Source organism: Rhipicephalus sanguineus, chromosome 1 (genome assembly GCF_013339695.2).
Source record: "Rhipicephalus sanguineus isolate Rsan-2018 chromosome 1, BIME_Rsan_1.4, whole genome shotgun sequence".
NCBI classification, from domain to species: Eukaryota; Metazoa; Arthropoda; class Arachnida; order Ixodida; family Ixodidae; genus Rhipicephalus; species Rhipicephalus sanguineus.
In genome coordinates, this window is record NC_051176.1 from 208,090,707 (window position 1) to 208,106,102 (window position 15,396).

The 15,396-nt window shown below is 44.7% G+C and overlaps 1 protein-coding gene across 1 annotated transcript in view; it reads left to right on the forward strand.

Annotated features, from left to right (window-relative positions):
• The window catches only part of LOC119381347 (MAM and LDL-receptor class A domain-containing protein 2), a 90,037-nt gene that overhangs the window by 27,590 nt on the left and 47,051 nt on the right, over window positions 1-15,396 (forward strand). Inside the window, exons 15-18 of the mRNA XM_049412408.1 lie at window positions 3,071-3,351; window positions 6,550-6,672; window positions 6,791-11,034; window positions 12,347-12,531. Coding sequence (XP_049268365.1) covers window positions 3,071-3,351; window positions 6,550-6,672; window positions 6,791-11,034; window positions 12,347-12,531 — 4,833 coding nt within the window. The remainder of the gene's footprint in view (window positions 1-3,070; window positions 3,352-6,549; window positions 6,673-6,790; window positions 11,035-12,346; window positions 12,532-15,396) is intronic.

Below are 15,396 nucleotides of genomic sequence, written 5' to 3' on the forward strand. Positions count from 1 at the left end.
ATGCACCAGGACACTATGTTATGTACTGACATGGCTCGCAGTGTCGCATTCCTCGCACAGAACGTATTAGTCCTCTATGCCACCTCCCCCTTCCCTTCCCTTCCCCCCACCCCTTTTCCAGATTCATCTGTGGTATGTATAAACTGTGCACGCTCGTTTTAATTCAGTAAATGCATGTCTTACATATGTGAATTTGTGCTTTGAGTAGAAAAATCTAAGCTGACGTAATTATTGACAGATACCATTTAACGTCCTAAAATAGCTTGGTGAAAAGCCACTCGTGAACTTATGTTTATCTTGCGTTTATTGCTACAGATTGAAAGTACGTAATTCAGGGTGCTGGCTGGGGATAGTTGCTAGAACATAACAAACTATTGGTCAAAATTCAAGAAAGAAAGCACCGAGCTTCATCCCTCCGATTCCGTTGCCTCCAGTTGTACTTTCATGTTGTTAAGTTTACTTGAAAGTAATCTCTGGCAGGAAATAAAACCGTATATGAAGTATATTGAGGTCTGACACTGCGTCTGGGCGTATGTTTCCATCTTTTGGCATTTGCCGTATTTATCGGTTGCGTAAATTAGCGAGCAATCAGATTGCCCGAAAACATTATGCATGCGCATACTTCCGCAGCTTGTCACATTTTTGTACATACTTATTATAGTATTATACATCGTTATTATTACATATTGTTATACATATCATTAAGTATTATACGTCACGGAATAAACTTTAAAAGAATCTCGACACTGGAAGGCCGCCGTTATTTTGAACCGCATGTCTTATAATCATGCCAAGGTTCTGGCTTGTAAATCACAAGAATTTAATTTCATTGAGCGTTTGATCGAGTGAAACGTAGTTTTGCCCCGCCATCGAGCCAGATCAATCTGTTAGCCTGATAAGCCGATACTGCGCACACTCACTGATGCATGTGGTAAATTAGCAGCAGACTTACGAAGTTTTTCACGTTAAGTACAAAGAAAAAAAAAGGCTGACACTTCTAGGCTGTAGCCAAAGAGAAACTTATGCGGATCCCGCGCACTGCATGTAAGAACCGGACTAAGCGAAGCTTTCTTAGTTGTTTTCTAGGTACGTGGCTTTTGTTTAGGGAAGATTTTCAAGTACAGATAGCACGAGATCAAGTTTTGCATGTTCTAATCGAAAAAAAAAGTCATCTTCCTCTGCTGTCTCATCACATATATTGTCTCATATCACGTAACGTATTCCTCGGCTATGTCATCATATATTTGGTGCCTTGTGTATATGTTAAGCGCGAACTCTGAACATGGCGCTACTAGACATTCTAACGCGACCGTCATTTAACGTAGAGGAACGCGCACTTAATGAAGATGTTAAACTACAGGGCACCGGAGGGTGCCTTGTGCGAAACTTGTCCAAGCCAAGACACTCGATTAGCAACCATCCTGCCGTTTCTATGTCGGTGCGTCTAGCTTTAGATCTGCGCACGCGGGAATCGCCAAGCGTTCTCAGAAACTGTACATGCTATGCCTTCGCAGCTAACGCTTTAGTTGAATTTCGAGGATGCGAAAGTTAATTACAACATTAACTGGCAGTCAGCGATACCGAGAGCGGCTCCGTCCACGAAAATTCGGGCTGAAGCGGGAATCGTCGCTGCTGCCATGTCGGAGAACGTTATTTCTTAGCGTATGCAATTATTACGTAGGTTAAGCTGGCCAAATAAAATGCGTTAACATAGCGTACGTAAGCCGTAGGAACACATGTACGGAGCATGCGCAGTGGGGATAACACATTCTTTTACGTATACGTAACGCGTTTACATTTGGTCGGAAACGCTACTGTTAAATTGTTTATAATTAGCGGCATATCGAAGCTGATCCGCTTGGTATTCTTCATTCCAAGGCGTTCTTTTTTCTTTTTTGCCACGTTTACGAGCCAGAGCTTCCTGACCCGTGCCTTCTTGCTCAATTCGAAGCTTCTTGTGAGTCTTACAGTAAAAAAATATGTGTTTCAGCTCCACTTCGTGTCGTAGCTTGCCTCGGGGCTAGGCGTATATATATAGTCCTGGTTTCTCCGGGCCGCTTCGGCTCGCACTATCTGAGGAACTGGTGCGCTTTGTGCGTAGTTTTGTATCATCTCGGTTTCAACCATCTCCATGATCGACCCACATATAGAAGACAGCAAAATAGAGAGAGGGGGCCAGGAAAGTTTCGCTTTCGTTGTTAATGTGTTATAGCTCTTTAAACTGCTCCGAGACTTTTGCCTTCGAAATGTTCTCCGAGCATTTGGAATGCGCCTCAGTATGCATAGAATACTTTATTACCGGACGTCGTGTGAACGACTGGCACGTACGCTGCGTTAGGGCTCAATTTTATCGCTGCCGTTAAATGACCACGCCAGCCTTTCAGCCGTTTAGCGCCTCACAAATGCGCAGGGCTGGCAAATGAGCGGTGTTTAAAGCAAATGCGAAGAGCCTGTTCTAGTGCCCAACGTCGCCGGCTATATTGTTTCTTTGATTACCATGAAACCGTTCCTTCTCGGAGTTCCTTCCATAATGTCGTGGCCTTTGGGAGCGGCCTTTCTTCATATTCCTCCCTCATTGCTTATGCTTTCCCGGATGTCGTCGAACGAGCGATTCGTCGTCCTTTCTCTTCTGGAGGTGGAATGCTCTTGTTTTCTTTTTCTTCGCCATCACCACTCCTTTCTTTGAAATCCATCCCGCTAGCTGTTTTGCCTTCCTTGTCCGGCTTTCCTTCATTTCAGCTGAGACTTCGCTGCGCCTGCTCCTTCCTTAATATGTGCGTAGCAATAGTTACGCAAAGAATCTTTGCATGCTATCCACGCACTCTCACATGAATGTCTTGATTTTTATCCGAGCAAAATATGTTGACAAAATGGATGCTATAAATCTAGGACATGAAGTAAAAACATAGTCTTAAGGATAATTATCGATGTTTCCTTTTGTCGATATGAACATGCATGTTCTTCGATGTAGTCATCTATACGATCGTGATTGTCGTGGTGCTAATGCTAAGCTTGTAATTCAACAAATACCCTGAGCCTTGTGCTGACTTATCTCGTCACTTCTGTACAGGTACAACAGTGACAACGTTCAGCGGAACACAAGAAGCTAGGAGCAGCGGGTGTACCAGATTTTGGTACCAGTTAAGCGGTGGACACAAGCTATCACTGGGCACCAGCCAAGATGGCGCACTAAGACCCGAAGCCACATTTAAGGAGAGTCAGCTGCTCGGAAGTGGCGTCTGGCATTCAGCTCAGGTCAACCTAAAATTCATTCCAACAATGCCATTTGAGTATTACCTGCAAGTTACATTGGATTCAAAGGGAGGAGTAGCTGCTGTGGATGATATCCAAGTAAGCAAGCAATGTGCTCGTTTCTTTTCTCGTTAGTTGGAAACGATTTGAAGTTTGCCTTGCATGACTAGCATAGATAGAAGGCCTTTCGTTAACGTAGAAGAAGAAAAACTTAAAACACCAGTGCCTTAGGCGCTAGGCGAGAAATGTCGAACTGTACAGAGTTTTAGTAGTATTTAAAAATAGCAATTACGCGATAAAACCACGTGGTTACGAATGAAATATTGTAATTATTCCCTAATTAACGAAGGAGAGAGAAGTCTGGTAATTCGCTCTTTACGCTAACAAGATTAGCGAGCCCATTATCCCTGGGAAATAGATGACCTTGCCACTTATGTTAAGCAAATAATGATTTCGTGCACAGTTCTTGCCAAGTGCACTTTTTACGAGTATTTATACATGGGCTATCACTAAAAATTCTCTGTTCAGAGATTCAGAGATGATCGCTTTTCCGTCATGTCTCAATTTTTTTTAACACGAAAGTGTTTTATGCCGGGGTCCACCAAGTACTTCCGTTACGGATATGACGTTGATAAAATGGACGCCAATGGGTGAGAAAGAAACAAAAACAAAGAAAAAGTTCCGCCGCTGCGAATCGAACCCACGACCTTGCGACCGCGACGGTAAGCGCCCGACGCTCAACCGACTAAGCTACCTTGGCGCGTTATATCTTTCCCACATTCTCTCTCACATGGTGCTCTCTGTTGTTGCTGTAGGTAGGCGGGGCGGAGCAGAGCGGTGTCGCCGTGTGTGAGAGGTGCAAAGAAGTAGTGCGTCACGATCGACACTTACTAGCGCTTACTCCGAGATTGCGCTTGGTGTCGCAGGTCATGGTTAAAGCGTCACGATACCAGCGAGGGACACGGGCCGTGCTGGCGTCGCCGAGGCACCCTAGACGCAGTTACGTTCTTTGCCTTTCGCTTCGTGCTAGCGTGCGCCGGCTCATCGGAGTAGTGCACCTTTCACATGCACCAACAGGATTTCTCCGCCACCGAATACTTCGATTGCGAGAGCACCGACTAACAAAACTGCTGCAATACGCGTTGCAGAAAGGACACGATTTCGACGCGTGAATGTCGTGCCTTGGTGGAGCGAGACAGAGGCCAGCAGGACGCACGCGTTTGCGGCTCAAGCTACGAACCTCTGCCTTCCGTGTTGCTGAAGCAGTGTGGTAGTGTATGCATGAGCACAGGCGTCTGTCACCCATTACTTGAAAGCGTACACCGTGTCATTTCTCTCCTTAATTGGCGACGTTTTGAAGAAGTGCATATCGGGTACCCGTGTTGATTATGAGCTTGCTGGTGTCATCTTTACGCGGGATTCACGATTCGCTGTGTCCAAAAAATTACACCATTTCCTTCTAAAAGGGACCATGAGGTGATGCAAAGCCGGAGCACTTGCACGATCGCGTTCAGTTGGCGTTCGTTGGGCATGCTATCGACCTCGCGTCGTGGAACGCGAAGAGGAACGCCACGTGTGTCTTGTCTTCCCTCTAGCCTGGCCGTTAATTCTCACAGGGCAAGCGGGGAACGCGGTCGACAGGCGTGCGAGAGGGGGGCAGCATAGGAGAGGAAAGAGAGGGGAAGGGGACGCGCATGCGCTGGCGCTCATCGCGGCGTTGCGCAGGAGAGAATTTCGTCATGTCTAGCCCACGTTTCAGAGGAAGAGTGGATAGGGGGAGGGGAGAGGAGTAGGGGAGAGAGGGAGGGAGAGGAAAGTGGAGAGGGCGAATGGAGAGGGAGAAAGGGGAGAGGGTAGGTGGAGAGGGTACGCGCATGCGTAGTAAGGGTGGTCACGCCGCACGCCACCACCACAACCACCGGTTTGAACTCCGCTATAAGATGCTTCGCATCTAAATATGTTCACAACTTCAGCTACCACAACGGTTTAATCATGATCATCGGCGTTAGTCGTCGCGATAGAGACATGCCACTAGGCGTCAGCATGAGTGCATCCACGTCAAACGGTGCTATAGCTGCCAAACACGAATACACAGTGTACAAGCTCTCATATATCACTACACAATAAGCACTACTTCTGTGAAGACACGTTTCACTTTCGTGTTATACCGATTCCTATGATGGAGGGATAAGCCATGTTTTTTCTTCTTCGTCTTTGTTCTTTCGCGCTGTAGTTTCAAGTATGGAATTACCAAAGCACTCAGCATGTTCTTTTTAACGAAAAGAAACTGACAGTGTTTTTACATAGGGCTTATAATATTTTCGAGAATACAGTGAGACCGCTTAACTTCTTAACAATCAATTAACAAAGCATTGCTAATTAGAAATCATTGACATATATCGCCCACCCCCACATGGCCGTCACCGCTGACGGCATCTCTCCACGTGAGGTCTCTTCCCTTTCAAAATGACTTTTGTTAAATGTTACTTAGTATTTGTGGAAACCATCCGATATTCATGTGTGTTGCGTAGCAGTGGTATGACTCCATTAAACATGAAATCGCCAAAGGTAGTTTCGCATCTGCGCGTATTCCTTATACGAGTAGAAACGCGACACAAGACGTTACAGGCCAATGACAAAAACAACATGCAACACTAAGTAGAACTTGCATAAACGCAATAGTACACGAGACACACACGAGGCTTCATAAGCCGGAGCCCATACAATGTACATGTAGTAAAGAGGTTTCTCACAAGAGAGGTCGAAGGATGAAGAGGTATGAAAAAGTAATGGTGTTCTATCGTTTTGCTGCTGTTTCCGATTGCGCACGGAAGAGTTTTTATAACATTGCTGTGAAACCTGTGCGACTTCCTGTAGTAAGTAAAGCGTCGTGAAGGCGACTTTAAGCCACAATTATGCGCTAGCTGTTAACATTAGCGCTTTCAGAACACTTGAGTATAAAGTCGGTGAAAGTCTTGACTTGAATATTGGATAAATGAGTGCCACGATATTGAATATTTTTATGAAAAACGTTTTTTATATGTCGATGATGTGTATGCCATTTGGCGTGACGTTATTCTAATGTAGCGATCATACACAGTTCCACTTGCCACTCCAGCTATAGACATAAATACTGATGCAAATAATAATGCAACAACGCTTTCTGGCGCTGTAGCTTTTACGGAGATGTTCATATTCCTCCTCATTTCCTTGCTTCATGCAAGAATGATCAGTGATACGCGGCGATGGTGAATTGAAAACATTATTATTTTTTTTTCTTTCTACATTCCACTGCAGATTCTTAGTCGCTGCTCAAACCTGGGCTCTTGCGATTTCGAAACAGACTTCTGCCTTTGGGAAAACGAGCCAGTATCTTCTGGATCAGCTTTGTGGAACAGATTCACAGGTCGCTCTCACATGGTGAGTGCTTTAAGAATCCTGAAGAATCAGACATGACATGACTATTTTTAGGAAGCAATAGGATGGCTTCCTGTTGCGACGTGTATTACGTTTTATTTTTTCTGTTCACTCTTCGCAGTTTGGGCCAGATGGGGACCACACATTCGGCGAGTCGTTCGGCACTTACGTGGCAATTAAGAACGACAACAACACCAGCGACCTTCCATCGACTCTGGTTTCTCCCCTTCTGACAAAATGCGACGACATGTGCTTCAGTTTTTGGTCTTACCACGTTGGAACTGTGCCTCACATGCTGAACCTTTTTCTTAGGACAGAATCGGGAGACAATGTTATTGAATATTCGGCCACTGCTGATGTAAATGACAGATGGGTGAAAGCTCAAACGAACATTTCAAAAGGTGCAGAAGAATGCCGCATCGGCTTCAGTGTCACTTTTCCTGCTTTCCGCTCTTCCCTCTTGGCTCTAGACGATTTCATTATTGTTAGTGGGCCCTGCAAGTCTTTAGAAGACACGAATCATCCTGAATTTAGCTGTGACAACGAGACAAAGCACCTGACGCGTGACAGAATATGCAACTTTGACAATGACTGTGCTGATGGCGAAGATGAAAAGCGCTGCGGTACTGAGTGCAGCTTCGAATCCAAAGACACGTGTTACTGGGAAATGAGTGGTAAGGGAGCCCAGTGGTCACTTGAACAGGCGAGGAATAACAGCTTGGCAGAACCAAAGCAAGACCACACGACTGAGACAGAAGACGGTAGCTTTCTCCGCTTCAGAATTATACCGGCGTACGATAAGGAGCGCTCCGCTGTTATCGCTAGTCCAAACCTCATTGACGCGTCTCCCACCTGCACGCTTGGATTTTGGTACTACTCTACTCTTACAACAGAACGCGCAATTATAAAGGTGACGTACGGTTTCGCTTCAAAGCTCAGGCTGAAAGACACGACAGTGCTTCTGATGAGTGGACACAATGGAACTCTCGAGCGGAAAAAATGGAAATACGCTACTGCGCGAATAGGAAGAGTCTCGGAGCGATTTTCAGTGAAGTTCCTGGGAAACTTCGAGTTCTTTGACAAGACATTTTCAATAGACGATCTCAAGTTTTCACAATGCAACAGGAAGAAGAGCACGCGGGAAGCAGCAGCAGAAGAGTGCCCACTGGGTTTCTTTAGCTGCGCCAACGGAAACTGTATCCCAAAGGACACCGTATGTGACTTCAACGATGATTGCGGTGATCTGAGCGACGAACGCTTGAGTCCCAGGGCAAATTGCACGTCATTCCCTGCTCGCTGTGATTTTGAAGACGGTGTTTGTGATTGGAAAGTCGAAAGTGCAGCTTGGGGAAGACGAGTAAACAAAGGAGATGGAAGAACATTCAGTAACGACGACCTCAGAGATCACACGACGAACTCAGTCTATGGAAACTTTTTGCGATTCTCGTTTGCAGATCAATCACTACAAAAGGGAATATTTTCTAGTCCAATTATAGGTGCGGCAAAAGATGCTGAATGCTCCTTACGTTTTTACTACACGTACCAAACAAGATTCACCCACTTGGGTTACAGTCTGTACAGCCTCAGCGCTGGAAGCTTGGCAGTGTACGTTCGTTTTGATCTTCTCGGAGAAAAGCACATTGTTTGGAAAACGTCTAATGTATTTGGGCAATACTACGAACGCAAAATAATTTCTCTCAAGGGATTCGATGGCCCCATGCAAGTTTTGATTGAGGCAACCACAGGTGCCGACCTGAATGGAGCCTGGGCTATTGACGACATTTCCTTCACAGACGGCTGCGTCGTTTCATCGCTAAGCTCCCTGCCTATATTTGCAGTACAAGCGACGACAGAATCACCGCTTGGTTTATGCGGCCTTGAAGAATTCACTTGCCCAGACAAAACGTGCATTTCTGCAACGCGGGTCTGTGATTTTATGGATGACTGTAAAGGTGGTGCTGACGAGGAGAACTGCGCAACCTGCAACTTCGACAATGGCACCTGCGGCTGGCAAGATGTAAGCTTTGGCAGGTACTCGTGGAAAAGGCTTGAAACTGGGCGCAGTGGTGTCACTCCAAGTTCAGACGTTTCAGGCAAAGGATTCTTCATGAGTGTAACCACGGGGGATGGAGTCGTTTCTGACAGGGCTGTCATGAAATCAGTTCCACATGGCACTTCCAGTGACTCGTGCTACTTAGAAATGTTTTATTACGTTAGTAACTTTGTACCAGGCACAGATATTCTGAAGTTAAGTATCATAGAAGCAAATTTATTGTCAGAAACAGTTCTGATGGCACTGCGATCACCCGAAATTGACAAGTGGAAAAAGGTTTCTGTGGAAATTGGCCTTCTCGTGCGCAGGGGATGGTCGTTAAAGCTTGAGGCCACACCATCCGCTCCACAAACCAGAATTGCTATTGACGAAATCAGTTTACTTCAGTGTGGCCAGTCTCCTGTTGGAAGCGACTGCGAATCTAAAGGCGAGCTTTCTTGCGACGAACCTCACGGTGTTTGCTTTAAAAAATCCCAGCTTTGTGACTGGAATCCAGACTGTCCAGATGGCTCAGACGAGTTGAACTGCAGCAGTTTTCCAGAAAGGTGCAACTTCGAGAATGGAATGTGCGGTTGGACAGAAGAACTCACTCAAGGCCATCCACGTTGGCACGTTATTAGCAGCAAGAGCCTGCCGGATTACGACGGGCCAACATTCGATCACACATTTGGGAATTCTTCCGGGCATTTCTTATTTCTCGAAAAAGACAACCTCGACAAAAGCCGTGCCAGCTTGAAAAGCGTTCATTTCGAAAGGACAACGACGCGAAAATGCAGTCTTCGTTATTGGTATGTCGCTTCCGGGAACGCCATACTGGAGACCAACCTGCTAGACTTGCAGTCGAATGAGCTTCACAAACTCAAAGAACTCCATGGAAACGATACCACTGACGGGTGGCAAAATGTGGATGTAGCTCTGTCTTGTCCAAATGACTTTCAAGTCATTCTTAATGGATGGTCCGAAGGTAGCATTGCAATTGATGATGTATCATTTACACCAGACTGTTTGATCTCCCAGTCTTCTATCGTGCCGACAGTCTCACCAGGTAATACGTGCAACAACGAAACTGAATTCACATGTAAAGAGAACAGCTGTGTCTTGAAAGAACTCTTTTGTGATTTCAAGAGAGATTGTCCATTTGGCAGTGATGAAGCAAAATGTCCTTCCTCATGCACCTTTGAGCAAGGGGAGTGCGGTTGGAGCAGTCCAAATTTGCCAGAGAGAGTTAGTTGGCGTTCTCTTACAGCTATGGAAGCAAGAGAGCGCATAGAAAACAGCCCTGATTTGGACGTAACAAGAAATACCTCTTCCGGTAGTTATCTCTTGTTCTATATGGCTCATGACGGTGATAGATTAGACGAACCAATAAGAATGCTCTCCCCAACTTTCCAACAGTCTACTCCCGACTGTAAGGTATCTTTCTACCACTGGCTCACGATTTCCGTCATGCACGTGCGACTACTAGTTGTGGCTGATGGTTTCGAAGACATTTTACTGTGGGAGCGCACATCGAAACAATTGGCTAAATCTTGGGTTTTCGAGTCGATTGGGGTTGGGCGTCGAAGCGGCCGCTTTCGTCTCGCTTTTGAAATTGACTCACCATCCAGCGGCGGTGGGCTGCATTTTGCTTTGGACGAAATACATTTTGTGGATTGTGGCTACCCTAAAAATGACGAGTTCTCTGGCGTACCCTGCTCAAAGGAAGGCGCATTCAAGTGCAAATCGCGACGATTCTGCATCGCTAGCGAACATACGTGTGACCTTTACGACGACTGCGGTGATGGAAGCGATGAAAAAGGATGTAAAAACCAAAGAGTGACGTTTGAGGATGAAAATACTGGTGTTTTTGCATATGGAAACCCAAACGGAGCAGATAGCGAACGCTCACTTCAGTTTGTACGAGGAAGGTCACCGTCACGAAAGAATCACGACACGGGACCGCTTTTCGATCATACCACGTTCAACATGTCTGGAGCCTACGTAGAGTTTGGTGGGGCCTATCACGGTTTCAACAAGATAGCTACACTTTCGTCTCTTACCGTACAACCCGGCACATGTCACATGTCTTTCCACTCATATATGTTCGGTCTACAGGTAAACTTGTTGAGCCTCTATTTACGTTATTTCAAGAACAGCAGCAATTCGCAAAAGGAAATCTGGCGACAGGAGGGTCCAAGTGGAGACTTTTGGGAGCGACACCATGTTGACATGACTGAACAAAAAGACAGACAGCTTGTGTTTGTCGTGCGTTCTGGAAAAGGACCAAAAGACGTCATAGCTCTTGATGACATAAGCTTCAGCAAAGACTGCAGGTGCGTTCTCTTTATATTTTCTTACTTCACTTGGCTTCTGCACGAAAGCAAGTAATATAACAAAATTTGCAGGGAAAAGGCATAGATTAAAGTTAATAAGGTGTCATGTTATAGATGTCATAACGTGATATATCTGGCGTGGCTGCTGCATATTGTTAGCTCCTTGTACTATTATTACTCCATTCATTAAAGCTGAAGCTTAAAGTGTGCTGAGTGCATATAAAAATAATTTAGTGTAAATTACTATTGTCTAAGGCAAAGCGTGCAGCTCACCTATAAAGTAGTGAAACCAGGCGCCTTTATAAATTTCACCGTGTTCGCACGATATGTAAATATGTATTTATACGTGTCCGATTATGTTACATATATAGAACACAACTTTTTCGTACGGCTTTAACACATTTTACAACAATGCATTACGCATAGCGAAAACATAGACAGAATATATAAATGTGCAGCGCAATAAATATTTGCAGTAAGATTAAACAAACAGTGGTTGCGCCAACATTAGATAACAACCATAACAAATCTAGTTTTTGTTGTACGCTCACAGTTTTAGTTGGACATCTGTAAAACGTTAATAGCTTCCTCAGTGCACAATCGCAATGCTCTGCAGATAGCCGATCGAAACAAGAAGTACATATATAGAAAAAATAAAAAACAAAAATAAAAAAAAACACTAAACACAATTTGAAACTAATTTTGAGCGCCAATGCAACCTGCATCCACCTTTAAAATATCTTGCAAATTTTATACCCATAGCTTTTATTACCACTGCTGTACAGCCGAATTTGGAAACTCACTTTCAAAGTCTCACCCCACCTTAAAAGAGTATAGACAGCCGCATCAGGCGCACGCCGGCAATTTAATTTCTGACTTGCCTCGAAGACAGCATCGACATTCATATATAGCACGGTTTGCCAGCTGTCTTTTTTTTTTTTAAACAACCCAAACACAGAAAAAACTCACAATGTAATTTTGGTGTTACTCGTCGTTGCGTGTTCTTCGGTACATCTGAGTTCTGTCGACGAGACATTTTTGCCATGTTAAAGGCGCGAAGGCTCAACCATTGTCGTCAATGTGAAGAGGATTTCTTCAGTCGATGGGCTGTGAACTATTTGGAACTGTCGAAAATGCGAGAGTTTCATCTCCTGGCCTGTATTGTTGACAGCTCAGAAGTATAGAATACAATAGGCGCTACGATTGAAACGCTTCATTCTTAGCCCTTGGCTCATGCTTAGTTTTCTGGCGAACTGAACGTCAAATTTACCGTTTATGATCTTATACTACGTCTTCAATCAATATCTTCAAGGTTTACTACGAGGAGTCTCCCAGACGATTCGAGCGGTTCTGGCGCGTCTACGACTGCCACTCCGGCATGGGGACACTGTGACCAGCGAGAGTTCTCCTGCCTCTCCGACGGATTATGCCTGCCTTACGACCGCGTCTGCGACTTCCGAAAAGACTGCAGTGACGGTAGCGACGAAAGAAATTGTGGTACGTGCGATTTTCAGTCTGTAACACGCATAATTATGGTTTTGTCTGCATAAGCATCTAGATTTGTTTACCTACAAGGCCTTTACATTCAAGAGAAAATACCAGGCAATCAGGATGTTAATCTATGGTTGCCGCGGGGAGTCGGCCAATGGTAAACAACATTTACGACATATTTTGTGCACTCTAATCTAGCTTCAGGAACCTTGGCGTTCGTAAGTGCTCTTTTCCATTCGTCATCCGCCTTCGCTAATACATTTACCAGCGGGATTGGCTAGAACATTATCTTTCGAACGGCTGCAGTGTACTTGGTTTCCGTGAATTCAGGCCCAGCTATATTGTTACGAACAAAAGGGGAAGGGTCTTTTAGTCACGAAACAATGCATTAGATAAGAGCGATACACCGAAGGTGTCGTTCCATGGTCTTCAGCCATAGAACGAGAACGATATTTCTGCACAGTGTACACATACTCCGCAGGAGTGCCTTTCTGAGTCTTTGCTTCCGTCTTTTAGCTTCCGTCTTTTAGGGATTCACATGTTTAAATTCTTGTAATAAATTACACAGTTGACTCAGAGAGCTTAAGTCGGTCTTCAAATGATTCCTAGGACTTGCTTTACCGGCTCAATGCCTTTAAAAAAAATCGTCAAATCCGTTTCTAGGTCCCTTGAAGGTGTGACTGTGTCCCTGAAAACTTTTCGTCTAGAGCACAGGTGTAATACCAGCAGTGCGATCATACTCTCGAACCAGTGGCATATTTGTTAAAAAGCCTCTACAGGCCTTTTTTTATTTAATGTGTATAAGGAGAGGTTGGTGCCAATGCGTGGCGCCGGCTACTCCTCTACTCTTGCATAATAGTTGCAAACATAAAACTATACAAAGGCACGTAGTAGAGCACTTACGCAGTCTGTTCCAGCTCTTCAATACAAAAATGTGTCCACTACACAAAAGTTTACAGAACACAAGCATTCACACAAATGAAATGTCCACGCATAACATAAAAGTTCGCTAAGATGTTGTCACAGCGGATCATAAGTCACTTGGGAATTCTCTCTTAAGTTTCCTACATAGTCGAGGTTACAGTAGTGCCAAAACAATTTTAAACAGCGTAATAACGAGTAAATCCATATTTAACTATGTTGACAAGGGCACAATATTGTCAACCGTCACTTTTGAGGTAATGAGATTTCTTTCGGTTTGCACAGACTCGCAACATGGAAAAGGAGTTATGTAGCGTATGAATAAAAGATTAGCCGAATCCACAACAATATTTTACATTGCTTTTGTTTTCTTTGACCAGACAGTCTTTAATAATGTGCCTGATCTCACTATTAGCTGCAATCTGCCCTTAAGGACAGTTCAAGCGTAAGAAGCTTTAGGGCGCGAGCCCAGAGCCCGCAATGAGAACTTTCCTGACAAAATTGGTCATGTGTAGCTACGGTTATCGTCTCACCGCAACGACTGCCATCATGGGGGTCGTACTGGTTTGTTTGTCCATGAAGAAACACTCTTTCAAGAAGTTTCAGCAATAGCGACCCAGGACAGGAGTAGTTAGATAATCTGGGGCTAAATTGATAGTTATTACGCGCCCGTTCCCGCGTTGAGCGGCGTCGCCGTTGCCGCCGGTGGTGTAAACGATGCACATGAAAAAGTAACCAACAGACATGAAAAAATAAAATGAGAGAAAAAAAATTTGAGGATTGAATGGGATTTGAACGCGGGCCTTCTGCGTGGCAGTCGCGTATTCTACCAGAGAGCCACGCTGCTGCGTGAAGCTCATTTGCAAAAAGACCCTCTACAGGCATCATGTCGGGCAAGGAATCGCGTTAACCTATGTAATATAGCGTGACAGAAGAGTAAGATAACAACCAGTCATCACACAATGATAATTGAGCAACGAGTGTGTGGTTTAATGCTTCCCACCCACTGCAAAGTGCTCAGCCATAAGTCTTCATCGTCATCAGCCACACGCAGCATCAACAAAGTGCACATAACACCTTACAGATGTGTAGCGGGTACCTCGCTCATCCACAGAAAGACGAATAATGGCGTAGTGGGTGCTGTCCTACTCCACAAAAATTCTGCTTTATGGCGTAGTCGATACCTTGCGGAAAGCCAAAACTTCAAACACAGATGGCCTTTCCCCAACACGAAGCTGCGCTCAGAATTCGCATTAGGCACTATCGTAATCGTCGGTGAATTTTTTGTTTCTGAGAACCATTTGCCTTTCACTGGGAGCTTTCGCTAATAGTGGTGCTTCTGGGAACCTTTCTAGCGTATGCAGTTTTTTTCGACAATATGGTCCCTAAAATAGAGAAACGGTTTCGTACGCGTTGTGTTGACGTAACGACTTACATGCGTCGAAAAATCTGTACGGAGAGAGTTTTGCTATATAATGCCTAGAAGTCTATTTAACATTAACACTGTTGACTGAAGTTTTAATGTTCAGTACTCAGAACAAAGTTCTTATGTCCCAACAGTTAATACATGCAAGTGCCATTTACCTCATTCTAGGCTAGGACGTAATCGAATACAATGAACAATTACTCCAATGCACAATGAGCAATTACTAAAATGTAAACGATTACATTTACTTTACTCAGTGTGTATTAACATTGCAAAAATACAATAAATAGGATGAGATGGTCGGGCTCCTTCAGTAAGCCCTTTGCGGCCATTAATACGTTGTCTCTCTTTGTCAACAATTGCTTTTAAATTTTTTCGTTGGCCATCATCTCTAGTTTCCTTGGGAGGAAATTGGCAGCGACATTAAAAATTCGCGCTTATGCGTTGTGGAGGGAACGGCCGTGTGTAACACACGAACGTCTTGCGCACATCAAAGGGACCACCCAGTGCTCGCATACGGGTTC